This window comes from Drosophila melanogaster, chromosome 2R, assembly GCF_000001215.4.
Source record: "Drosophila melanogaster chromosome 2R".
Classification (NCBI taxonomy): domain Eukaryota; kingdom Metazoa; phylum Arthropoda; class Insecta; order Diptera; family Drosophilidae; genus Drosophila; species Drosophila melanogaster.
Window position 1 is genome coordinate 13,414,874 of NT_033778.4, and position 24,298 is coordinate 13,439,171.

The 24,298-nt window shown below is 43.1% G+C and overlaps 4 protein-coding genes and 8 non-coding genes across 25 annotated transcripts, besides 1 other annotated feature; 8 read left to right on the plus strand and 4 right to left on the minus strand.

The window, feature by feature from the left end:
• Positions 1 to 104: 104 nt before the first annotated feature.
• Positions 105 to 24,178, minus strand: ATP8A (ATPase 8A). Of its 14 annotated transcripts, NM_170624.4 has the most exons (13): positions 14,883 to 15,022; positions 10,640 to 11,366; positions 7,729 to 7,852; positions 7,447 to 7,630; positions 7,226 to 7,386; positions 6,966 to 7,163; positions 5,463 to 6,834; positions 4,591 to 5,397; positions 4,274 to 4,527; positions 4,114 to 4,212; positions 2,663 to 2,955; positions 1,002 to 1,084; positions 105 to 742 (listed from the first exon to the last, which is right to left on the minus strand). In NM_170624.4, exons 2-11 carry the CDS (start codon positions 11,085 to 11,087, stop codon positions 2,697 to 2,699), a joined length of 3,906 nt encoding a protein of 1,301 aa, NP_725291.2. In that variant the 5' UTR covers positions 11,088 to 11,366; positions 14,883 to 15,022; the 3' UTR covers positions 105 to 742; positions 1,002 to 1,084; positions 2,663 to 2,696. The 14 variants fall into 14 exon arrangements, with proteins under 14 accessions (NP_725291.2, NP_001137654.1, NP_725290.2 ...); NM_001144182.3 differs by lacking the exons at positions 2,663 to 2,955; positions 10,640 to 11,366; positions 14,883 to 15,022 and adding exons at positions 23,734 to 23,950; positions 24,055 to 24,178; NM_165984.4 differs by lacking the exons at positions 10,640 to 11,366; positions 14,883 to 15,022 and adding an exon at positions 23,734 to 24,178.
• Positions 8,105 to 8,774, minus strand: CG30060 (uncharacterized protein). The gene has a single exon (NM_165987.2). The coding sequence runs from the start codon at positions 8,728 to 8,730 to the stop codon at positions 8,122 to 8,124; it is 609 nt and encodes a 202-aa protein (NP_725293.1). The 5' UTR covers positions 8,731 to 8,774; the 3' UTR covers positions 8,105 to 8,121.
• Positions 15,409 to 15,482, minus strand: tRNA:Ile-AAT-1-3 (transfer RNA:Isoleucine-AAT 1-3). The gene has a single exon. It is a non-coding gene; the product is annotated as a tRNA-Ile (tRNA).
• On the minus strand, positions 15,822 to 15,942 carry tRNA:Leu-CAA-2-1 (transfer RNA:Leucine-CAA 2-1). The gene is made up of 2 exons: positions 15,905 to 15,942; positions 15,822 to 15,866 (listed from the first exon to the last, which is right to left on the minus strand). It is a non-coding gene; the product is annotated as a tRNA-Leu (tRNA).
• On the plus strand, positions 16,111 to 16,184 carry tRNA:Ile-AAT-1-4 (transfer RNA:Isoleucine-AAT 1-4). The gene has a single exon. It is a non-coding gene; the product is annotated as a tRNA-Ile (tRNA).
• On the plus strand, positions 16,412 to 16,485 carry tRNA:Ile-AAT-1-5 (transfer RNA:Isoleucine-AAT 1-5). Its single transcript has one exon. It is a non-coding gene; the product is annotated as a tRNA-Ile (tRNA).
• On the plus strand, positions 16,904 to 16,977 carry tRNA:Ile-AAT-1-6 (transfer RNA:Isoleucine-AAT 1-6). Its single transcript has one exon. It is a non-coding gene; the product is annotated as a tRNA-Ile (tRNA).
• Positions 17,220 to 17,293, plus strand: tRNA:Ile-AAT-1-7 (transfer RNA:Isoleucine-AAT 1-7). The gene has a single exon. It is a non-coding gene; the product is annotated as a tRNA-Ile (tRNA).
• Positions 17,795 to 17,921, plus strand: tRNA:Leu-CAA-1-1 (transfer RNA:Leucine-CAA 1-1). Its single transcript has 2 exons — positions 17,795 to 17,832; positions 17,877 to 17,921. It is a non-coding gene; the product is annotated as a tRNA-Leu (tRNA).
• CG30065 (uncharacterized protein) lies at positions 18,155 to 18,887 on the plus strand. Its single transcript, NM_165988.2, has 2 exons — positions 18,155 to 18,467; positions 18,528 to 18,887. Exons 1-2 carry the CDS (start codon positions 18,264 to 18,266, stop codon positions 18,573 to 18,575), a joined length of 252 nt encoding a protein of 83 aa, NP_725294.1. The 5' UTR covers positions 18,155 to 18,263; the 3' UTR covers positions 18,576 to 18,887.
• Positions 19,334 to 20,172, plus strand: Ser8. Its single transcript, NM_137030.3, has one exon. It carries the CDS (start codon positions 19,339 to 19,341, stop codon positions 20,119 to 20,121), a length of 783 nt encoding a protein of 260 aa, NP_610874.1. The 5' UTR covers positions 19,334 to 19,338; the 3' UTR covers positions 20,122 to 20,172.
• tRNA:Ile-AAT-1-8 (transfer RNA:Isoleucine-AAT 1-8) lies at positions 22,993 to 23,066 on the plus strand. The gene has a single exon. It is a non-coding gene; the product is annotated as a tRNA-Ile (tRNA).
• Positions 23,470 to 23,648: a mobile genetic element.
• Positions 24,179 to 24,298: the final 120 nt, after the last annotated feature.

Here is a 24,298-nt window from a genome sequence, read left to right on the forward strand (position 1 = left end):
TGTACTTTTAATCAACTGTTAAGCTTACAGTTGGCGCCAAACAAAAAATTCAAAACTTCTTAGTTATTTCCAGACCCCGTATTTGAAAGCCAACAAGCCACGTTAGAGAAATATGATTTATTTCCATTAAATATCAGCGGTTCGGTGACCGAAAAATACAGATTCTTTGCTGACATCAATATGTTTTTTTGAAATTCACAATAATGTAATGCATATGTAGGTACAAATGTTTACAGTTTACTTAGAGATAGACTTTTTTAAAAAAGAATGCAAGTCTGTATCCGTATCACAAAGCTGCGCCGCGGACAAGGGGACAGATACAAAAAATAAAAACAAAACCGAACTCTAGCCTCTTAAATGTGTTTTTTTTCCTCGCGATCTTACAAAATAAATAACAGCAAATAGAAAGATAAACTTACATATAAGCGCAATATTCAAATGTTTAGTGGCGTCTACGAAATGTTTTTCAATTACTGCTGGTGTAAGACACATAGATAATAAATGTGATGTGTTTTGTGTGTTTTTTTAGTTTGGCCTACCAGAAGTGTGCTCTAAATATATACCAATGTGAATCGAAATCGTAGCTCCTTGCGTTCTCCTATATACATGTGCACCGTGAGATCCAGAGTCCCATCGTTTTCGGTTTAGTTACCCTCGGGCTTTGGCAGATTCGTATCATAGGCACGTATAATGATAGACTGCGGCACAGCTCCGCCCTCCTCCTGGGAAAACGCATAGCCATCTGGGAAGGTAAACAATGCCAGTTAGTTAGAATCGTATAGATCACAAATGGTCAAGTGATTCATGTGTGGTATCTGTTGTAATGTGTGAGTGTGGTCCCAGTGTCTCATACATATGTATGTATGTAGTTCTACCTCCAAGGGAGACCCCCTTGCCACAAAATGGAGGCCATACTCCATAGCCCAGCCCCGGGATGCGGACCTACTGCTCGAGGAGTCCTACCACTAATGGCTGGGTTCCTGCAACTGAGTGGTACTCACGCGATAGCTCGAGATCCGTTTCGACTCTCGTGTTGGCACGACGGGTAAAGACATTACGTAGCAGCCGGGCCGTTTCCGTGAATCTGTTGGGTTAATTTTTGAGCGGGTCGTATATGGTTTAGTAAAGGATTTCAATTTCGTACGGGGTGAGGTCAGGCGGGTCACTTAATAGATTAGTTTCCATTTTGAATTGTTAGCACTTTACGCAGAGTTCTTGCAATTTACACTAGAATTCAACGGAATATTGCGATAATCTGGGCTTGGGCAGAGGAGCATACATATATGTATAATCAAATCAGGATGAGCAATAAGGTGTGTACAGGTGTGTACCAAATCGATAGGGTCATGCAGAATACGTAATAAATGGAGTAGAGCCTCTACATACTTTAAAGATGGCAAATAAAAGGAATACGATGCGGTTCTGGATATCAAATTTACAACGAATCTTTGACGCTACGTAAATCATAAGGTTTTGTACCATAAAGTGTTATAGTTATACAAGTTTGAGGTCCTATCTACCCGTATATATATGTATATATCTCCCTTCTGAGGGAGGGGAACCCTCTATATCATAAAAAAAAAACAAATACCCTGTGACTGGGTGAAGTGACAAAGTGGGTGTATGCGTGTTTTTTGTGGATGGAGTGTGTTGTGACAGTGTAGATATGATTTTTCAGCAATATCTACTTTTTTTACTTACACCGAATTATCGATCCCAAGGCATACATGGTACTGCGCACACAGACAGATTAACGCAGAAAACGTTCAGAGAAATTTCAAATAAACATTTTTCAGAATTTTGCTGTTGACTCTTTGACTTTTATTAAATTATATATTGTTTTGATTAGTTATTGTTGGGTGTGTTTGGGTTCTGCGAGTAGGTGTTGGGTGTGATTGGTTAAGTCGCTTTGTTGGGTGTCGAGTAATACAAAATAAAACATAAGTACATACAACATAAGTGCAGAGCATATCGAAACAATTCGGATCGTATCGTATTCAGATCGGATTGAACAATCAGCAGTCATTGCGTTAGTATAAAGATAGATTATTGGCCGAATTAAATTGCATGCGAGCTGGGGAGGATTGTGCGGGATACATACATATATTCAAAACTGATACATACATATCATCTGGGTACCATCACATTCCAATAACGTTGGGATGATTATATATATATATCGGTTGGTTAATCATAAATTTGTTAATTAGGATCGAACGGAACATTCGTGACTGGGTTTGTTAACGTTATGTAACTTTACAACCTGGTAAGTGTCTTAGAAGTATAGTTTAACATCCAGCTAACACATACATATACGATTAAGGTACGATTAGAGATAAATAAACTCAGCTTGTTGGGAATGATGATAAGAAGACGTCTCACAAGATAGCATTCCCTGATTATTGGCCTATCCTACGTGCCTAAACACACCTGTCTACTTCTTAGACACTATCACAGTTGGCAAATAGTTTGTTAGCACATACAGTATGCGATGTAAAAAATATCCGCTTCTCGGGACTAGCATATAAACATGAAAATATGATATATATGATATGGATGCGGAATCGGGAAATAGTCCCATTCGGAATGCAATTACAATACTATACAATGCTCACTTATAAAATACGTTTTATAACTAGAAAAATAATTCGATTTGATTTGCCTTCGATGAGGGAAGAAGTCCATCGTCCACATCCTCACATGTGCAGAGTGGCCGTGATGGGTGATGTGGTGCTATTTCTCGCACTCCTTGCAACTCCAGTGGCCACCTGACCACCTCGCCACTTCTGACGCTGCCTGCTCTGCTGCTGCTGTTCCGTGTCGGCCTCCATCTCCAGGTTCTCCACCCGCAGATTCGACGTCCTACTGGATTCCGACACGGGATGATGATCGTGCGAAATCAGAATGTGGCTGGATCGTATCAACTTGCCGAGGGCGTATCCAAAACCGGAGTCACTAGTGCGTCGCATGGGTGCAGGGATTTCGAATGGGTTTATGGATCGATTGAATGCATGGATTTGGGATTGAGGGGACAATCGTCACCGCCATGGGATTGATGGGGGATAAAGGAAGACAGAGAGATTACATTTTAGGGATTTCAATTCATTAGATACTTGCTCATGGTGATGCAGTCGAAGATTGAGTAAATCTGAATCTGATTGATGCTTTCAGTTTTTGTCTTAACTCAGTTAAATTGTGTTTGTTTCTTTAAATGCGCCGATTTTATTGAATGACACAGCTAGGCGAGAATACCTCAACACAGCCAATATAATTTTATAAATATATATATATAAACCAATTTATGTTTTAATTGCATTCAAAATTGTTCTATTAAGTCTACAAAAGGCGTATCAAACTTGGGTAAATACATAACATTAGGATCTAAACATGAGTTTAAACTCGTAAATAACATTATCTAGGTGTGCTATGTTTATTATATGCATTAAATAGGTAGGTTACATATGAAAGAACACTTGTGGGTGGATATAACAAATGACAAGAAAAAATAGTGTTTAAACTTATCTTACTCTAGTCTCTAATATTATTTACACATTTATCGGCTAATACAATGCCATTTCTCATTGGTCTCAGTGGTCTTATTCATAAAGGTCCTTTACTATTTGTGTGTTCGATTCTAGTTATAGGTATATTTGAAGCTAATATTCAAGTAGATACTTTGGTTTTGATATAACAGCAACTAACATACATCGAAAGTTGAACAAACACAATTCGAGGAGGTGAAAGTGCGATAAAGTAATGATTTGGATTTAGTAATGCATTTTTATGACCCAAACAAACTCTAAATAATAGCTAAGGTTGGTTTCGATATTGGTGCAATGCAAAAACTACAAGAAGCAGGGTATAAAGTGCAGGCACATATGTTCAATCAGCCTTGTTTCGGGTTGTGGGATAGGTTTATAGAAATATCAACGTCTTTAGGGGTCTAGTTAATATTCAGCAAATGCGCAACAATTCAAATTGAAAGTAGGTATAGTTTGATTTCGTTTTTGGACAAACAAAAACTAAATACGTATGGAGGAATGTAGGGGAACCTCCGGCCCGGAGGAAAAGCGTGACTACGGGGGTCTGGTAGGCGATTGCTTCGATACTTACGAAGATCGCGGTTCGTTCATCACTTCGGAGATGTCGCTGCGTCGGATCTCCGTTTCGCGAACAGCCTCCGTCAGTGTCTTAAACACGGTATTATGTACGCTGAAAAACAATCACAATTCAATCAGTTATATTCCATGGTGAAAAAATCTCTTTTACTCACAGTTTGCAGATCACATCGATCAGCAGCGTGGTAATGGGCACCAGCATCAAGCAGAAATAGAAAACTGGCGTCGATAGCAACTGTATGTCCATGCCGCGGAAGTTGCTCGCGAACTTGAACATTGGCCACACATGGCTATAAATCAGCAGAAATCCGAACCACAGGACAATTGAGCCCCAAATGGCCAGATGGGTAAGCCAGGTCCACGAATTGGTGATGAGTCCAGCCTTCAGGCAAACGGTAACAATCACGTACTAAAATAGGATGTAGCTTAATTAAAATCAATTGAATCAATTTCGCACACGAAATATTCTTACAGTATAAACGAGGTTGCCCATCAATAGGTAATCACTGGTCTTGCCATCGCTCCAGATCACTTCCTTTGTGTATGCTGCCAGCGGTAACCAGAAAAGGAACACCGAGTGCAGTAGCGCATTGAATATCCAGATCCAAAACACCTTCACATTGAAGAGCTTCGCATTCTGTGATGTTTTATAAAGCATCGGGTACCGGATCATCGTTTCCGCCGTGCAGAATTTCTCAAAGAGTCCCATCGCAAACGGCGGCATGGCCGTGAATAGCACATTGTACAAGCCAATTGTCCAGCGTTCAAACAGGATCTGGCCCGACCAGCCGGAGTAGACGGCGAACCACAGTTCGATAACATACAGACACACGTTCTTGTAGAAGCTGTACAGGATCAGCTTGGAGATCCTAGCGTAGTTCCAAGCACCATGGACCAAGAGTAGGCGCTGCAAATAGCGAAACTGGGCGATCGAGTAGTCCGATGCGCATGCCGCCTGGAGACCCTCAACTCCAGATATGCCGATTCCCACGTTCGCTTTTTGGATCATTGCCACGTCGTTGGCTCCATCGCCAATGGCTAGGGTCACTGCATTCGTGCTCTGGGTGACCATCTCGACCACCTCAGCCTTTTGCATTGGAGACACTCTGCAGCAGATGACCACCCGACACAGAATGCACAAGTCTTGGAAATCATTGCGCAGGTCGCAGCTAAGGGCGTACTTCAGCGTAGTACCATCGATGACTAGTGCCACATTGGCGTCCTTCGCCGACGAACTCTTGAATTCTCCATAATGGCGATGAATGACTTCGCGGGTGGCCTATAAATAAATATTAAAATTTTCAGTAGAATTTCTATCAAGATATTTATAAAAAATCAACTCACATCGAGGCTCTCCTCGTTTAGTATTATGATATCCATGGAGTGGCTAATCAGACGGCAGGAGTAGCCAATATTAATGGCCGTCTCCTGCTTGTCACCGGTAAGGACCCAGATATAGATGCCGGCGTCCAGCAGAGAGGCAATCGTTTCCGGCACACCATCCTGCAGTCTATCTTCGATTGCCGTGGCGCCAAGTAGACGAAGATTGTTCTCAATCAGATTGGCCGCGTCCTCCAACTTGCTCTCGCGATTCTGAAGAGCCACCGATGCCTTGTCGAAAGTCTGGCTCCATTCTTGGTAAACATCCGGCCGAATGTCAGCAACTGCCAAACAGAGGGTCCGCAATCCATCCGATGCAAACTCCTCCAAATGACGCAGCGTCTGTTCCCGGAAGGCTTGACCCTGAGGAGCCAGACGTTCGTATATCACCGTGTCCGCTCCCTTGCAGAATAGCTTGATCTTATTTTCCGGCGTGCGAACAATCAACGACATACGCTTACGCGACGAGGTGAACTCCAGGACATTCAGAACTTCGTATCGCTTTCGCACGCCTAGCGCATTGATCTCCACATACTTTGGCGTTCGTGTATCGAAGATGTAGCCAAATTTCTGGGCACCTTCCACCAGAGCACGCTCATCCGGACTGGCAGCGTGGTAGATCATGTTGCCGTTTTCCTTGCGCTCGGGTATTACCGTATGGCACACCGATAGGAGTTCCAGGAACTCCTCTATCACGGCGGACGTCTCATGACGACCGAGGATATTCTGCACTAGCTGAGATTCCTCCGGCGTTCGCTCAGCTGTGTATACGTATCCGGCGATGGAGCATTTCTTGAACTCCATCACGTTCTGCGTGAGGGTGCCTGTCTTGTCCGAGAATATATACTTGACCATGCCCAGCTCTTCGTTCAAGTTCGAGGTGCGCGCCATGGCGGGCGTGTTTGATTCCTCGTGATACATCTCAATGTCGTAGTTTATGAAAATGGCCTGCAGGAAACGCACAAGCTCAAGCGTCACCTGTAGCGAGATGGGGATCAGGTTGTTGTACAGAATGAAGAAGGTCAGCAGGTTGTAGCCAAGGCTCTTGGTCTTGAAGTCGGTTAGGCCCAGGTACCAGTCCGTTTCCGAATGTTCCCTTGTCCAGAACAGATTGCACAAGCCGCTGATGATGCACAATGAGATGAGGATCATGAAGAGCATGAGGATCTGGGTGTTGGTCAGCTTGTCTACGGTTGAGCGCTTCAATGGCGCCGAGGTAGAGTTCTTCATCAGCTTCGTCTCTTGCCCGGAGTAGACCACGATCCCGAACACCCATGCCGTGTTCCGAAGAATGGCGCCACGTTGGAGCACCTGATCATTGCCCAAAGCAGCGGGTCTACAAAAAAAAAAGATGTTTTTATTCATTTGAAATAGCAGTAGGGTGACAAAAGTCACTTCTGAGACTACACACATTGTTTAATTAGTTCTCTTACTGTTTACATAACTATTTAATAACAAATTACTCACGGCTTTCCAGTTTCCCTGAGCACTCCGTTAAACTCGTATAAATGCCGGTTGGGCAGCTCGCACTCGATCCTGCCCTCCAATCGTTGCAGATCCTTCGTCTCCAGCAGTTCAGCGGTGGCTGGGAGGGCCTGTCGAATCTTCAGGTTGGTCTCACCATCCAAATTGGCCGTCTCTATGAAGCACATGGCCTGCGGTTCACTGTGGAAGCATCAGATTCGTATAAAGTATCAAAACAAATTGGGGTTAACTTGGGTGCGCACCTGGACGACAGCAGAATCAGATCGGCGGGGAAGAAGGTATTGATTCCCACTTTGATGATATCGCCCACCGTCAACTCCGACCAGCGAACTGTGCACCACGAGCCACTATCCAGGCGCTCTATCGATCGGTGATTGATCTCATTATCCGCCCGATGTCGTTTCTGCAAATCATGGAAAGATATCAACAACTCAACTGGCTATATGTTACTCTTAGTACTTACAATGTCCTCGATTATCTCCTTAATGGCGCTCACCGAAAGGATGAACATCAGTGGCACTAGCGTGGTGTAACGACCCGTCGGCGACACCTCCGGGATTTGTTGCAGTATGGCAATTAGCAGGAAAAAGCAGTTGGAGTAACGCCGGAATTGCTCGAACAGGAACGCGGGCAAAAAGCTGATGAAACTGCATGCAAATGGGACAGATTGTTGTTTACTTTGTGTCTAATCCATTCATTTAGGTCATGATAGTTATCAGGCGCTAAATGGCTCGTACTCACTCACCTATATTTTGCCGTCGTTATGCGATTATTACCGTACTTAGTGGGCTGTGGCCCATTTAGGTTTATGATACGCCTCTCCCCATCATCTGCATCGTACCCAGCGGACGAGGTGAAGTCCTCGTCATCTGAAAATATGTATGAAAACGTTGATTAATAGGTGATATCAAAACGTGAGAAATCGGAAAATTACACGGCATTTATTACCGTGGACAGCGATGTTTCAATTAAGTTCTCATTTTTTGCTGATTAGTAATCGGCTATTATCTTTTGAATGCTACTATATCAATGATTTGATATTATGGCTATATATACCAAGGACATACAAGTATGAAATTATAGTCGTCCCAAGAACTGTATTATAAGAACAAGACTAATTTAAAACTTCGAGCTTTTATTAATTTTCATTTCCATTTGAAGGTTCGAATTCATGTTCCGAGACGAGGTATGTTGGTGTCCATCGCCATAACCATTCCACCAGATAGAAATTGGCAGCCATCGGATTGCCAAGCGCATACTTCCTTGCAAAATTATGGCAATTGAAGGTGCCACGACCCTTTTCCTCGCCCTCGGGAACGAAAGTCTCGTCGAAATCGAGCTCCAGATACTGCTTGAAGGCCAGGAAGACGATTCGATGGATGTTACTGCCGTGGATGGTCCGCCGGTTGTCGTAGGCCACAAGCGTCTGACCCATGGCGACATCGCAGCCCGGAATATTACCGACCATCCAAATGAGCCACTCCGTATTATTGTCCGGCGGCACGTCCAAGTCGACCATCATCAGCGTGTGATAGTGTTCCGGATCGGCCTTAAACCGAATGATCGGTTGCTTCAGCGTCTCATTAATCACTACCATAATGCCCGGTTTGATGTCGATATCGCAGGGATATAGCACACTGATCACCTTCGTTGGCTTGCAGGCAAAGAGGCGGGGTATCACGTGGTGCCTCTTGAGTTCCGTGACCAGTTTCTCAACTGGACAAAGGATCGGGCAGCTCACCAGCATGGTGGTGGAATTTCAAAATTTTGGTTGACAAAACAGGAAAGAGGAGCTAGGCTTGCTATAATTGGCATATAAGCTTTTTTTATTGTTTATGGAACAACAAGAACCGCAGATGTCTGTTGTTCTAGATCAATTAAAACTGATCAATCGATCAATCGAATAAATAAATTCATTGTTTGGTTTCTATAGTAGTTACTCTAGATCGCATTTCAGTTGTACTATTTTATAGACTGTTGGTCTTCAAAGAATCCCATATTTGTGTACACAATTTCCCCATCATTTGAAAGATTTGAATATTTTTCTAGTCACTTACGACTCCAACGAATGCGCATCGCCTTGTAGACATTACGAAAGTCCATTTTGGCCCGGCGAAAAAGCGCGGGACAACGGAAGCGTCCTGCCCGATCCCTAGATGGCGCCGCTACCACCGACTCCACCGTCTCCTCCTCCGCTTCCTCTTCCTCGGGCCCGGGTAGCTCGTCGGATCCAGAATCGCAATCGCCCACGGGCACGAATGCAATGCACTCGCCAGCGGTCTCCTCCTGATTCCGCTTGGGAAACCCCAGGATGGAGGGCAGTTGGTCACTGGTGACAGCCTCGGCAAGGATAATCAGCCACAAGTGGGCGTGGCGATTGGCAAATGGTATAAGAGTAGTCCTGTGGGATGGCGCCTGCGCCTCCTCTTTTTCAATCAATGCGTATAAGAAAACACAATTTTCATCCCGTACGGAGGATTCTGTGCCATGCACATTTGCCTATACACACGGCCAATGAAGGGATTCCTACGGAGCACCATTTGACCACCTAATCAAAGTGGTTCACCAATGTTCCTTGCGTGGCCAACTGGTCGTATAACTTTTTCACATCCATCACCTGGCAACGTGCCTGCACTTTTCCGTTTCAGGTATCGATTTGTCACAATTAAGTTGAATGCGTTAAGCACGTGATTTTCCGGCCAACAGATTTAAACGATTTTGATATATTCAGTAAGTTAATTTGATTGATAATAGCTTAGCTGACACTGATTGACGAACGATTATCTAAAGTTACTTAAAATTAGCAAATATTCTGCGACACACTTTCACCACCACACACTTTTCACTATGTGCGCTCTCCTGAGCTCCGATACTACGACTGAAATGAAATTTCCACGAGCTCGAAGGACCCAGAAAGGACAACAGGGATGGGTTTCCCGATGTGCGGGGTGTGGGGTCATCCCCCCCCAGGTTGGAAACCCCTTGAGTCCAACCCACCACCCCTCAAAAGCTGCGTAGTGCATTCTCCAAAAGGAGCTTATGAAGCTTGCGATTTATCAGTAAACCCAAAACACTGCGTACCTACCACTGGGAAGCTTGGGAGATCGGGTTGGGGGGTGTTTGGAATGCAGGAGCAAAAGCGAAAGCGAAACGTGCTAGCAAAACAAAAGGTGAGAAACAAGGGAGAGCTACGTACGAAAAGAGAGCGCGAAGAGAACGCGACTGCGCCTTAAGTCAAATGTTTTGAAATGACTTGGAATTTGAAGGTCGACCAGAGCCGACCAACGAAGTACCCTAACTATCATATATCGTATTGCAAGCGAGTTAATGAATGCTAGGAAGCATATTTTCCCAACTTTATATTGAGTTACTCATATTTCCGAATAACTATGGCTAGAAAATCTGTGGACCGTAAGTTTCACTTTCTAAAATAAATATTACATTTTATGGCAAGATCATAATAACTAACCACATGGAATTTTGATAAATAATTTGTAGCGATTTAAAAAATTTCTAAAAATTTCAAGTGCGGTTCAAAAAAGAAATTTTAAAGAAATTCATTTGTTAGTTGGGATATGAAAGCTATATATACGCACATATATATTTTATATATATACTTTAACAAGTATAATGGCTTAGTTAAAAAACATATGCACCTTTTCTTTTTTTCCGGCCTGGGCGTGTTCTTTTAATATAATTTTTCACTGACTGCATACTGCCCATCACGGACGATTCGTCCAGCCTTCGATGTGGATTACTGCCGTCTGTTTCCGTGTTCCCGTCACCGCTTCTGGATGGCGCAGCCCGATCATTGTCCGAGGGAGGTAAGTCCGCTCCACCGGACGGAGCCATCGCTGGACCCGTGGTGGCTGTCCGCCGGAGCAACTGGCTCCTCAAGCGGCGAACACCAGACTTTATGCTTGGCCACAGACTGCGCACATTGAAGGTGGCTTGGCTGGGGGGCGGATTGTCCAGGAACTGCAGCTGTCGTCCTTGACTGTGTCCGTTGTGTCCATTGCGTCCGTTGCGTCCGTTCTGGTCGTTTCTGCGTTCGCTGTTCGCTCCATTGTGACCACCACTCGCGTGTTTGCCGGAGTCTGCCATCCTAACATGGCTCCGCGAATCGCTTGAATCACGCTGCAAATATACGGGTACACCTTTCACTCAATTTCCAGATCTTATCTGTTGCGACACGACACGATTCAATTAGTGGTTTCAGTCGAAGGACCGTCGAGACTTTTCGCTGTCGCGAAATTCTATTGCACTTTGGATTTTGCGTTTCACTGTCATTTTAATTCAACGTTGCCGATTTTTATAATTTATGGCTTGATTTTCAAAAGCTTGCTGTGTGCTAAGGCACACTGGACTGGATTAACCCGAGTACTAGAAGATTTAATATATATGTCCACATATTTCAGATATCACGCTAAAGTCGATTGCCAACTCATCGTCATTAGGCGCAATCACGTTTGAGTCACTTGTATTGTGTAAATGAAACATATTGAATCATTTAACAATGAAATAAGTATACCCTTGTTTAAAAACAGTTGAAACCGTAAACAGAAAAGTATTAAGTAAATAATTAAGGCCTGAAAACTCGCCTCAAGTGCTTCTCATTGTGTGTGAGAGATTTTCTATAATATAAATATAAATAATATAAAGATAGATAGTGCTTCGATTAAATCGCGTGTTTTACTTGAATTGCAAATATTTTACTATTTCTGCTACTATTTTTTCCATGGCCTAGTATTGATTTACTGACCACCCATGAGGGTAATTTAGTTGTCATTACGCGAAGAAGTAAGCCAACCAAACAATCATCAATGCAAAATGCCTCTGAAAAACGTCATTAAGATACACGATATCCCCTAGATCCGCATATATAGTCACTGTTGAGCTGGTATCCTTGATGTGATATCCTTTAAATCTAATTATAAAGCGGTTTGGCATTGTAGCTACGCTATTCTGTATATCTGTTTACACGGTTGCTTTGATTCAGTATTCCTGCAATTTACTTTGGATTAATTAGCCCTAACAACCCACCAGTTCCCCCGGGAAATCGCCTCGTGCGACCAGGTAAACACGAAAGGTAGTTTAGCCATGGATAAATTCAAATATTTATGTTTTTTTGGGGGGTGGGGAGCGTAGGTGGATAGGAAAGTCCAGCAGCGATCATCGACCTCGGAAATCGGAGGCTAATGAAGAGACTTTGTAGCTTTCTAGCTGTCTGCACTGACCAAGTGATATGAGTGACGAAAAAGTATCTATTTGCGTGCCCGCTACGTGTTTTCCGGCCATTACCACATGGTCACCCGGAGCAACAAAAACAAACCGAATTATGGCGCCCGCAGAGCCATTAAAACGACCATAGGGGGGGTTCGATTGTGAAAGGATTCTCCGGTGGCGTTGCACGTGTGGGGATTTGAGAATTGGATTCCTGAATGGATGGCGAATGGTGCAGTCAGTGGTCGTCTATGGGGTCTACTCAATGGGGTTTATCGATTGCTCCAGTTTCTTGGAATATGCCTTGCATTCTGTGAGCACATATAAGTACCCGTAATCAACTCCTGATGACCTTCGCACAAGCAAAACGCAATTACAACTGGGCTGGAAAATCGACAAAATTATATACATATGTATGTACTCAATTGGACTTAGTTAAGGTAAATTAGTCTTTAATATTTATAGGCAAAGGCTTTCCTCCACCGATTCGTTTGAATGACTATCAATTCGATTTGGTCTTATGGAGTCTGACGTAAATCGCCTCAAGTAGATCTATCTGGTAAACATATGTGGCAACCAAAATATACATATCTGCGACGCTATTAAATTTTATTCCGCCAGCCGCGACGGCGTCTAAAAATACCGACATAGACATAGGAATAAGTAGGTTTTTTTTGGATTCATTCCAAGCGAACTTACTTATTTGCGGATTTCATATAAAATTCAACAGCCGCAGGAATGCCAAATGGTGTGCATTTTGAATAAAAAAAAATTCCCTCTTTACTGGATCCAAATATGTATAACTAATTATATTTATGCAGATATAGGCTGTCATAATCTCAAAAGTCAGTGAATCCTAAATTAAACATTTGGTGCGCACTTAAACCGCTAAGTAAACGAATGGCAATGAGTTCGGAATCTTTTTACACCAATGAGAGGTGATAATTTTGACCCGACTGTAATGAGTTTAAAAAACAGAGGAAGATGTCTGTACTTGTGCTGCTTATCTGAGAAAGATAAACAGATACGCAACTCGCGATTGCCAACGATGTATTTTCACTTCTTTTTACTTTGAGGGGGGAAAAGTCGCATCCTTAAGACGACAAAGGTGTCTACACACAATCGATACAGAACTATTGGCAACCGACCAACGTTAGCGCACAGTAACATCGTTTGTTTAGCTGGCCGGTGAGCAAAAAGCCCGCATTCTCTGGAACACCTCCGTCGTTGGGTTCGGAAGTAGTAATGCTATGCTTGATTACCATTATATAAGTAGTACAGGGTGAGCCAATGTTATGGTGCATACCCCATCAATTCCCCAGACAGATGGAAAGCGCAGGGCAGCGTGACGATATTGTCAAGTCATTTGCTTTAATTTACGTTTATTTTTGGCACAACATTCTTTGTTTTCCCTTCGCCAATAATTTAATTAATTTCAGTTTGGCAAATAAAGGCAAAGGTGACGAAAATGAATAGATGAAAAAAACATTCCACAGCCATTTTGGCAACGAAACGATCACTGATCAGCTGGGAACTAACTATGCATATACTATACGAATTAAATGCAAAATGTGTCACAACGATGACGAACTGACTCAACTCACCACCACTCACTCACTGACTGGTGTTTACCTTCAAGTCTGTAGATCTGCTGGTTCCCCCAAGCGCACCGATATAACAATGACATCTCGCTGAGGACTAATCGGATGCCACTAACCGATTCGATCTGCAAACCCCTTCGATTTGAGAGGGACTAATGCAATTTACTAGTAAATTGGTTAGCACATGCACTGTAAATGCGGCTAATGCCCGATAAAAGGGAAAATGTTCGGCAGAAAAGAGCATCCAACCGATGACGCCAACGAATGGCAAAGAAAACTGGTCTGAACAGCATTTGCAATTAACAACAATTGCAATTGTTAAACAACATAGAGAAAGAGCAGTACATTAACAATGAGAAGATCGCGAGAGCAAGTGAGTAGTAGCAGAAAACAGCAGTGAGAAAGCGAATCGACTTTCCATAGCGTATCCATTGGGTGAATGATAATAAAAAAAAAAGCTTTCAAATTGTCTTTTCCACACTGAATTTTACATGTAGAGAAAATGCCACCCACTTCCGTTTTGGATAAATTGGTTCTAGCATTAATTTGGATATGTCATCAAGCATTTTGATAAATACTTGCGTTTACAAATATTCTAAGTTTTCAGTGCCGACTAAGTTATAAATAATGACATATATGTTATGCATTTTCACAGAGAGCACTTTCTATATTTTTAAAATTATTTCTTATATTTCCTATTTATGTTGCTCCTGCATATTTTTATTTATATTTTAAACTTTTTTTCACTGTGCCCGTACATTTTGTACATTTGATTAGACAGCTGCTACTCTTCATTGGTCGGTAGCATAGCCATAGCATATGAAAATCAAACGATAAATTGACGCGCTCATTTTCTCGCACATATGTATGTATTGGTATATGGAACAAATTGTACAGCTGTATGTATGGATGTTGTCCATGTAACAAATGTCCCACTGATAATTACATTTGACCTTTAGCGGCGCGGGATTTGTGGGATTATTTAAATGCCGTCACTAATATTCGAAAGCGATTTGCGTTACGGGTGACTGTGCAACACTGAGATCACCATCATCGTAAGACTCGGCTGTCGTACATTCAGACTAAATATCCGATATCCAGTATTTACTTTTGCCAGTTAACAATTCGCGTTGGCTCACGTCGACCTCGTTAACCGGTCCAAAAAGCGTCTATCCGCTGGCACGACTTTTTTGTTGGCGGTTCGAAAAGCGACTGAAATACTAAATGGCTGAAAAAATGAGCAGAGAGCGCGTCGCCGAGTGGGAAAGCAACAGAGCAACTCAACATCAAGTGCTTGCCTTGGCGGGGTGGGGCGGGTGGATTTTGATTTTTGTATTAGCGGGCGGCGGTTGGTTGCCAGACCGCGGAAAGTAAGCGGCCAAGAAATCAATTTAAGCTAGCTTTAGCCCTTTGTTAATGGGTTATCAAGATTTACATGCACGCAACACGCTTGGTAATTAGTTATCACACATCTGGATGTCAAAACTGGAAGGCCAAGTGTCAGACTGACAAATGATATGAAAGGTCTAAGGACCAAGCCTAAGGGTATTCATCCTTACGCATCTACTAAAAAACGTAAAGCATTAAAAAAAAAGGTCGACTGGCCCATGAGGGGATCGAACCCGCGACCTTCGCGTTATTAGCACGACGCTCTAACCAACTGAGCTAATGGGCCATGTATTTACGGATGCAAGAGGCGTAGCAGAGTGGAAGGCGTACTAAACTGAAAATCATAGCAAAACAAAAAACTTTGCCTAATAAATTTTAAGTGGGCATTAATTTAAACAATTTAATATACAATACTTGTTAAGTTCTTGCGCGAAATTTGTGGAATAAAGTTAATAAGTTAGTAATTTTCATACTGTAATCCCCCTTAAAAATAATTTTTATAATTATGTTATGATTGAACAACCGCAATTCTGTATTTCTTAAATTTTATTGTTAAATATATTTTTATACGTTATATAGAAAAAACTTATCAACCATTCAAAAACAAAACCACTAAAAAAAATTTTGTCAGAAGTGGGATTCGAACCCACGCCCTCAGAGAGGACCAGAACGCTCATACGCTTTCGTTCAGAAAGTAAGATTTTAAATCTTGAGTCTGGCGCCTTAGACCGCTCGGCCATCCTGACATATGCCAAACTCGTGTCCGATTCCGTAGTTGTCTGCGCGAGCACAGCGCATGTGCCAGTACTAGAACAATTCTATTCGTAATATAACAGTTGCAGTCAAACCAACATGGAAGGTATTGTTAGCTTCGCTATTTACTGAAAATCGCATTTTGTTAAAGTTACAGACATGGCCCATTAGCTCAGTTGGTTAGAGCGTCGTGCTAATAACGCGAAGGTCGCGGGTTCGATCCCCTCATGGGCCAGGTGAAATTTTTTGTATCATCCCCCACAAGGTCTTTTAAAGATACTAAGAAAAATCACCGAATTATATGATAATTTTGAAAAGATATGCTCAACGCATCATTGAAATCCTTATGCTTTTTATTTCACTTTACGGATAGAAATTTATGTCTTTTACACAACTTGTGGATAAAAGCTCAATATTGTGTTTCATTGGCGTAAATGCGTCTTTTGACAGAAACCAGCACAAGGCCCATTAGCTCAGTTGGTTAGAGCGTCGTGCTAATAACGCGAAGGTCGCGGGTTCGATCCCCTCATGGGCCAAACGTATTCTTTTTTCTTGTTATATACATATTTTTTACTGCTGAATAATATACATAATTAATAAATAATAATAATCCCTCGAAAATAGTTCTCAAGTAGAGTGATTTCAATATGCGTACTTATGAACTCAATTATTGAGACAAAATAGTTAACTTGTACATATGCACACAATTTTTGTGAATTTAACAAATGCTAAGAATACCTAGGGTATTTAAATCATCACTAGTTCTTTTTTGCCCTAGGAGATAGACAATTTACTGATCACGAATGCGTTTGCCTGGTATTGACTAAGAAATGGGAATTATCAGGAATTGTCCGACGTTGAGGTCCTATGCATCCGAATCTTTGCTTCAGTGACCAATTCTACGGCTGTTCGTCGCATTTACTCTCAAAAAGCGTTTGGCAAAAAAGAATGTATGGCCCATTAGCTCAGTTGGTTAGAGCGTCGTGCTAATAACGCGAAGGTCGCGGGTTCGATCCCCTCATGGGCCAGATATTTTTTATTTCTGAACATCCTGATTACTTTGAGGTTTAAAGTTTGATCCTTGGCTTTCCAATTGCCAACCGCGATAAAACTAAGTGTTAGCAAAAAAATTTTTTTTTAATGCACCGTGTATAACAGTGCTACAACTTATACGCTCCCAACATATTATACTACTGTTAAATACAACTGTTAACAGATCTAATAGAATTGCTATTTGGTAAAACTCGCATTTTGGCAGCTACACAAACATGGCCCATTAGCTCAGTTGGTTAGAGCGTCGTGCTAATAACGCGAAGGTCGCGGGTTCGATCCCCTCATGGGCCAGAATAATTTTTTTTTTATTACATTTCTAATGCACTTTGAAAATTAAAAAGTTAGTATAGATTTGATGAGAACGTGTCCCGCAAGCTTTTTGTACAAACCTAGATAAGCGAAGCCCAATTATGGACGGCTGCTAATGTTATCTCATGCCGTGCATGCTAGGACAGTGAGTATCCTGCGATGATGTCACATAAAGCCGACAAGGATGATCTAACGTGGTCTATTTCTCGCAAGGCGGCTGAGTGAAATGTCAATTCAATTTACCATCAAGGATGATTGAATTTCCCGTCCCTTTAGCCGACCAACTTCTCCGCGTGTGAGGTATCTTAATTTGCTTTGGCAATCAAGCTAAACGGTTTATTGAACGATCTTATCTTCGCAACGAGTTGAAAATGCTTTTAGACAATATAATGGCAAACAGAGAACATCCTAATTTATTGGTTCAACGCCCCATTTTGTATATACTTTTATGACACTAGATTTTGGGCGTTTGCGGAATCAAGTGTCAGGATGGCCGAGCGGTCTAAGGCGCCAGACTCAAGATTGAAAATCTTACTTTCTGAACGAAAGTGTTTGTGAATGAGCGTTCTGGTCCTCTTTGAGGGCGTGGGTTCGAATCCCACTTCTGACAAATATTTTTTTAAGCCCACAGAAATTAGCAATGATTTGACAAACAATGCAAAATTAATAAATAATCAAATATATATTTGCGTATACTTTTGAAAGATCTCTCTTTTGGGTTCACCTATATAAATACGTGACCAATAAATAAAATGGTAACAAATACATTTGCCATTGTATTAAATTAATATATAAATTCGTGACATATTTTTAGCAGGAAAACGAAAAACGAAAAACGAAAACTATCGTAGTAGCATTGAAACATATAGTGTCAAATTTAGTTCTTATCAATCCCTGAATCCAGATTTCAGTCAGGTTAAAAAAGTTGTATATTTTTATATCAATATAAGCCATGTCGGAAGAGCAGCCATCGAGCTCGTTGCTCAAGCCCATTCTAATCATGAAGGATATCGAATTGGACGGAGCAGGTGATGGCATCGGTAAGGAGTCCTCGAAGACAAAGAAGCATGTAACCTTCAACCGGATGGTGGAGTATTATACCTACTCGGAAACTTTGACCAGCTGGAAGAGGCGCCTTATGTCCGACAACGACTTGGTAGGTACTGAAACACCACAGACATGAATTCCCCATTGATACGGTCTGTGGGCTTTTCAGCGCCAGAGCATGCCGACCGAGTCGAAAACTTGCTTTACAAAGCACTAGGCCAATTTATGACTCCGGCCCACCCACATTGCCCATATTGAAGAACCAATACTGAACAGGAACGAAACGCTGGCGGAAGTTGTTAAACTGAACGTGACACTTTTAACCTAATTGGCAAATAAACGAGAGCCCGAGTCCTGCCAGCGAAGCGGATGTGGACTTGTCCGTTGTTTTTAATGCATTTTCCGTGTCCTGCGATGGGGAACGAAGTCGAGCAAATGACCAATGAGTTATTCATGATTTGTACCTACATTTCTATATTTTTTGTTCGTATATTAAAAGCATAAGCTAGTGCAGAGTGGTTACGTCTATTTTGGCCTTCATGCTCATTCAAAGCACGTAAGTGGTCATGCAATTTACAACGCTTTTTGCGCACCGAACGGAAGAAGTAATCTGTATTTGAAATATTTACAATTGGTAAGGCCCAGTCAATAGCTGGAGAGAACAGAGAATGGATTATAGCCAGATTAAGACGTCAAAACAAGCATTCCTACGATAAGTCTAAGCCCAGCAACTGACCTATCCCACCTATCTCACGGCTAACTAATCAATAACCAGTCGGTAATTAAAAGCACCCATATTCTCCTGCCAGCACCTGGAGACAATTGCCGGATGATGGGCCTTTTGGGTAATCAGCGATTGATACGAATGAAATATGGCCGTGTCATTTGACAACCTTATCCGCACGCGGGCAATGCCCAATCTGTGGCTATAAAAGGCCACCCATCGCAGTTAGTTAGCCATCCAAGGTTGAACCGCAAACATGTCCCTACTAATAGCAACTTTCTTAGCCCTGCTGGCCCTCACGAATGGCGCAGTCATTCCCATTGGCCTGGAACCACAAACATCATCGCTAGGTGGCCGGATTGTTGGAGGCACAGCCTCTTCCATTGAGGATCGTCCCTGGCAGGTTTCTCTGCAGCGTTCCGGAAGTCATTTCTGCGGTGGATCCATCATCAGCAACAACATCATCGTGACCGCCGCCCATTGCCTGGACACTCCGACCACGGTCTCCAATCTCCGGATAAGGGCTGGCTCCAATAAGCGAACCTATGGTGGCGTTCTCGTCGAGGTGGCTGCCATCAAGGCACATGAGGCATACAACTCCAACAGCAAGATTAACGACATTGGAGTGGTGCGTCTGAAGACTAAGCTGACCTTTGGCTCGACCATCAAGGCCATTACGATGGCCAGTGCGACGCCGGCTCACGGATCAGCAGCTAGCATCTCAGGCTGGGGCAAGACCTCCACCGATGGCCCCTCGTCAGCGACGCTGCTCTTTGTGGACACGAGAATTGTGGGCCGTTCGCAGTGTGGCAGTTCCACTTACGGATATGGTTCCTTCATCAAAGCAACCATGATCTGTGCAGCGGCGACGAACAAGGATGCATGCCAGGGTGATTCTGGTGGACCTCTGGTATCCGGAGGCCAACTGGTGGGCGTCGTCTCCTGGGGACGAGATTGCGCCGTCGCCAATTATCCCGGCGTGTATGCCAACATTGCCGAACTGAGAGATTGGGTCCTTCAGGCCCAGAAGACTGTCTAGCTTTAGTTAAGCACAATAAAATCGCACTCATAGTACGTATAGTTAAACTGCAGCTGGCAGGGCTTTTATTTCAACTGCTGCTTCCGCTCATTTACTGCTCAACAGCAGTGACTTCTGAATCCAGTCCCCAGAGCCATACATGCGGCAGCAGGACGTGCCCTTCCTGTGGGCCACGCCGCTCGTTTGGCTCATGCAATCTGGGTCAGTCCACAGGGGTTGGCTGCCGGGTGGGGCCTTCAATTCTGGCGGGGCACAGGGGCGGCAAGCCCATGGTAAGCCAGTTACAGCGTTTGCATACTAAAGTCGGGTGACATATCTGTGACATGGCTGCGAATGACATGTAAAATCTCTGTCTATTCCATTTACACGCTTTTGTATTACTAAAAATTAAAGTTATGTATGCCATTTATTTAAATATTCAAATTTTTTTAGTTCATTTGCTGGAACATTTTTTTTTTGCTAATGGTTTAACTTCCTCACTGATAGTTTAGTTTGAAATTCCTTTGAGTTCCCGTTTATGCACTGCATGTGCACTTAAAATTTGCTATCTCTATTGTTTCTAATCGGTTTAAGCGTTTTACAACTTTTGATTGTCGTCATTTAAATAACCAATTTATGGCTAACAATAAATTTTGAATGCAAAAGTGCCTGTCAATGACGTGCAAACATTCTGTTTACTTTTTGTAATTGCTCTTTTAAAGCTTTTTTAATTGTATATCAGCGGAAAAGTTGGTGCACAATGTACAAAAAAAAAAAAACTGTTGTAAATTATTAATTATACTAAAAACAGGCTATAATTTTTCATAACAATATATTGTATATCAACTGACAAAAGCGCGCCATACTTTAAGTAGTTAAGTGGAACCGAAAACTCCCTTGACCTTCCACACGCTGCACATCTAGAAAATCAGCACAGCATATGTTTGCGCATATTGAAAAGGCCAATCGAAAGTGTACGGTCTATAAACAAATGAAGTTGTTAGCAAACGAATCTCCGGGAGGCACTGCCACTGAAAAACCGCACCCTCGCTCCACTGGGCCACAGACCACGGGGCGCCAACGTTATTGATCCAAAACGACAAACGAGAAGGCGACAGGGTGGTATGGAGATGCCCCCACCCACGAGCAGCATCTACGGATGGTGTGACTAGCCTATTGAATGCCAGGAATTCTTGGAAGTCCATCATCTACGCCAAACTCGCACTCACCTTCGTACTCCGTGCGCTTCCTTCGCAGAAACGAGGCCGTCATTCGCAGTCCACGTTGTGCCAGAAGGGAAACCCGACTCTTGCCGCTCTGGCGTGATAGTATGGAGCCTTTGGAATCCTTGCGGTTGGACGACCGTCGACGGGAGGAGAGTGTCCCGCCCACGGAGGTGGATACCGAGGCAGGGGGCTGTAGTCCAGAGACAGGGGTCACCGGCGTATTAGGCGTATCCGAGTCGATAAAGCCGAGGTTGCTATTGGCACTGTTCAGGTGGATGCTGGAATGGTCCGGCGGTCCGCAAAGCGTAACACTGCCACCGCTGTGCACACTGTGCGAAACGGAGGCGGCTAGCTGCTCATCCAGGCCATCGGAGGCCCTTGGCGTCAGGTGTTCCAGGGACTCAAAGTCTCGGTTAATTGCCGGCGGCATCGAGTGTCGAAACCATGAGTCTTGCCGCTGCTGGGCGATGCGTTGCTGTCGCCTTCGCTGGCTAGCCGATGATCCCAAATGGTTCCGCAAACATCCATCGGGATCGTCCACAGATCCATGGTCTGGACTCCGGAGCTCCAGGCTCTGGCGCTGGTAGCTGCCCGACATTCTGGGGGCTTCACTCCAATCAGGAACTTGCTCCCAAGGCACTACTTGGTCAGTATTTTAAGTCTGCAGGCACACTCAAGGCACTTGTGGCTACCAAATCGCTTTCCAATCTCGTTATGTAAGTCGTTCAACCGCTGGCTTGATGGGTGGTTCCATGGTCGTCTCCAAACCGACTTCCTTTACCCAATTCCCGAGCCCAATTCGTGGGCCTTGACTCTGACAGGTGTTGAGAACCGGAACAACTGCCGCCGAACCAGACGCTGCCATTAGTCGAGCGACTTTAAAGGCCAGGAATCCGGCTAATACATCAAAAATTCATTGCAGTTCTGACATTTAGGGGTAATGGTGTTTGCTTGTCACGCATATCAAGTAAAGGCACGCTTCTGCTGGAGAAGATACAAGTATCTATCTATATAATTTTAAGTGCTTTCATTTCCTACAATCGAATCGAATGGTATCGCAATCTCCTAGCATAAATCTGTGACAGTCAAAATAATTAAAGCGTCGCTCACGGCGGAAACCTTCAGATTATCGAACTGCACTCACGACTTCAAGTGGCACAACGACTGCAGTGCTAAATTGTGAATTTACACCTCTCTCCAATTACGCTACGCCGTAATTGCTAAAAGTACGAAAAGGAGCGCAATTGCGGGGCCGCTTTCAACGATTTCCCCTGCCAAGGGAAGGCAATTGGTCCTGGCGGAAGCGCCGCGGAAAAAAAAAGCACGTCCAAACCGAACCGAAGTCAAAAGCCAACTGCGGATCCTCCACGGGAAAAAGGAAAAGGGACATCAACTCGCATACAGCCGCATTCGGTCCATGGATACGAGTGCCCGAGCCCTTTAGCCGAAGTTACCCGATTGTGGGACTATGAAAAGTTTTCAAAAATATATGTGTCGCTCAGGAATACACGCTCCAATGTGGGCCACGCTACAGCACTAAATAAACTACGAGATAAATTGGGCAACTATGAAAGTGCGACTGTTTATATTTTACATTTCTCAAGCGAGAGCGCACTAGTCTCTGCTTTTGCAGTTCAAGTTGATTTCGGCTGCAGCGTGTCATCGCGGCCCATTAGCTCAGTTGGTTAGAGCGTCGTGCTAATAACGCGAAGGTCGCGGGTTCGATCCCCTCATGGGCCAATTCGATTTTTTTTGGTTTTTCTTAAATATTTATAAAGGCCATGTGGAAGAATTGGTATCCAGGTGCTCGTAAAGTAATCTTATCGTTGTACTGTCAGAGGCCGAGATTCACCGCTTCTTTTATAAATATTTGCTGGCATATTCTATTTTTAGGGGGAGCGTACAGTGCACACTAATTGGGTGGCTATAACGAATTTGAAGAAAAATTCGCGGAGGTATTGATGTAATTCTAGTTTTAAATGTACATACAGAATATAATGTGGTACATAATACATGTAATATAATGGCTATCTTGAATTAAAAACTATGTGGACATTAGTTACAGTGACTAATTTGATAGATCGGGGGAAGTGCACTTTTCGATTGGATAGGAATTTTTATAACCTGATTAGTTATTTTAATTTCTCTTGAAATTTTGTTCAAGAGCAAAGGAGCGGAGAGCTCTACATCGAACAGCTCTTTTCTACGCATACAGTGACAGCCAACAAAATATGTCCTTCATATTAAAAGTTCTTAGACTAAGTCTATATTATTTTTGATCAATTGGCACCATGTAAAAAAATTCTTGTTTTGCATTAACTTGCTTTGGTAAGAGCTTAACTCTAGACATGAGCTTATAGCTTAAAGATCCTAGAGTCTGGAGAGCTTGAGGTTAGGGATTACTTACAGGTATTCAGGAGACCGGTTTCGGGTAACTCGCTGCGGCGAAAAGGCAGACGAAAGCGGAAAATGGAAGGCATAGCTTGCTGGTGAGCAACTGGTGACAGAACATAAACATCCGAGACAGATTCGCAGCGGGGAAAAGCCAAGAAAAGCCGCCCTTGTTTGGCTTCCGTTTGTAGTTGTACACAATCCGTTGCTCAGTTCCACGTAGAAGGCAAACTCTTTTGTGGCATCAAACATAAATACTACATAAATTAACGCACTGATAGATTGGATCGTATTCTACTTAAGCACGGTGAATAATGCATGTGTATAACCAACGTACATACATATGAATATAAGTTGATAAGGCGGTAAACAAAGCCGATAAGGAGTCAGTTTGTCTTTAGTTATAGTCGCGACGTTTATTTTTGCTTTTTGCCATTTTGTGGTTTTATTAACTACAGCTGTCTTCATTCGAAATTGAGACAGTCTGGCAGCGCTACCTCATAACAGCTGTTCGCAATCTATCGAATATCGCTAGCAGACCGTTCAAAAAGTCCGTTAAAAAGTACTTGCTTATATAAAAG

What these genes read in the sequence shown, in the direction of transcription:
- CG30060 (NM_165987.2), bottom strand. Translation starts at nt 8,730, where the DNA reads ATGCTGGTGAGCTGCCCGATCCTTTGTCCAGTTGAGAAACTGGTCACG.
- CG30065 (NM_165988.2), top strand. Translation starts at nt 18,264, where the DNA reads ATGTCGGAAGAGCAGCCATCGAGCTCGTTGCTCAAGCCCATTCTAATC. An exon ending in TTATGTCCGACAACGACTTG is followed by an intron (nt 18,468 to 18,527) that starts GTAGGTACTGAA and finishes TGGGCTTTTCAG; the next exon opens with CGCCAGAGCATGCCGACCGA.
- Ser8 (NM_137030.3), top strand. Translation starts at nt 19,339, where the DNA reads ATGTCCCTACTAATAGCAACTTTCTTAGCCCTGCTGGCCCTCACGAAT.
- ATP8A (NM_001144179.3), bottom strand. Translation starts at nt 21,924, where the DNA reads ATGTCGGGCAGCTACCAGCGCCAGAGCCTGGAGCTCCGGAGTCCAGAC. An exon ending in ATAACGACGGCAAAATATAG is followed by an intron (nt 7,631 to 7,728) that starts GTGAGTGAGTAC and finishes ATTTGCATGCAG; the next exon opens with TTTCATCAGCTTTTTGCCCG. An exon ending in ATCGATGTGATCTGCAAACT is followed by an intron (nt 4,213 to 4,273) that starts GTGAGTAAAAGA and finishes ATTGTTTTTCAG; the next exon opens with CGTACATAATACCGTGTTTA.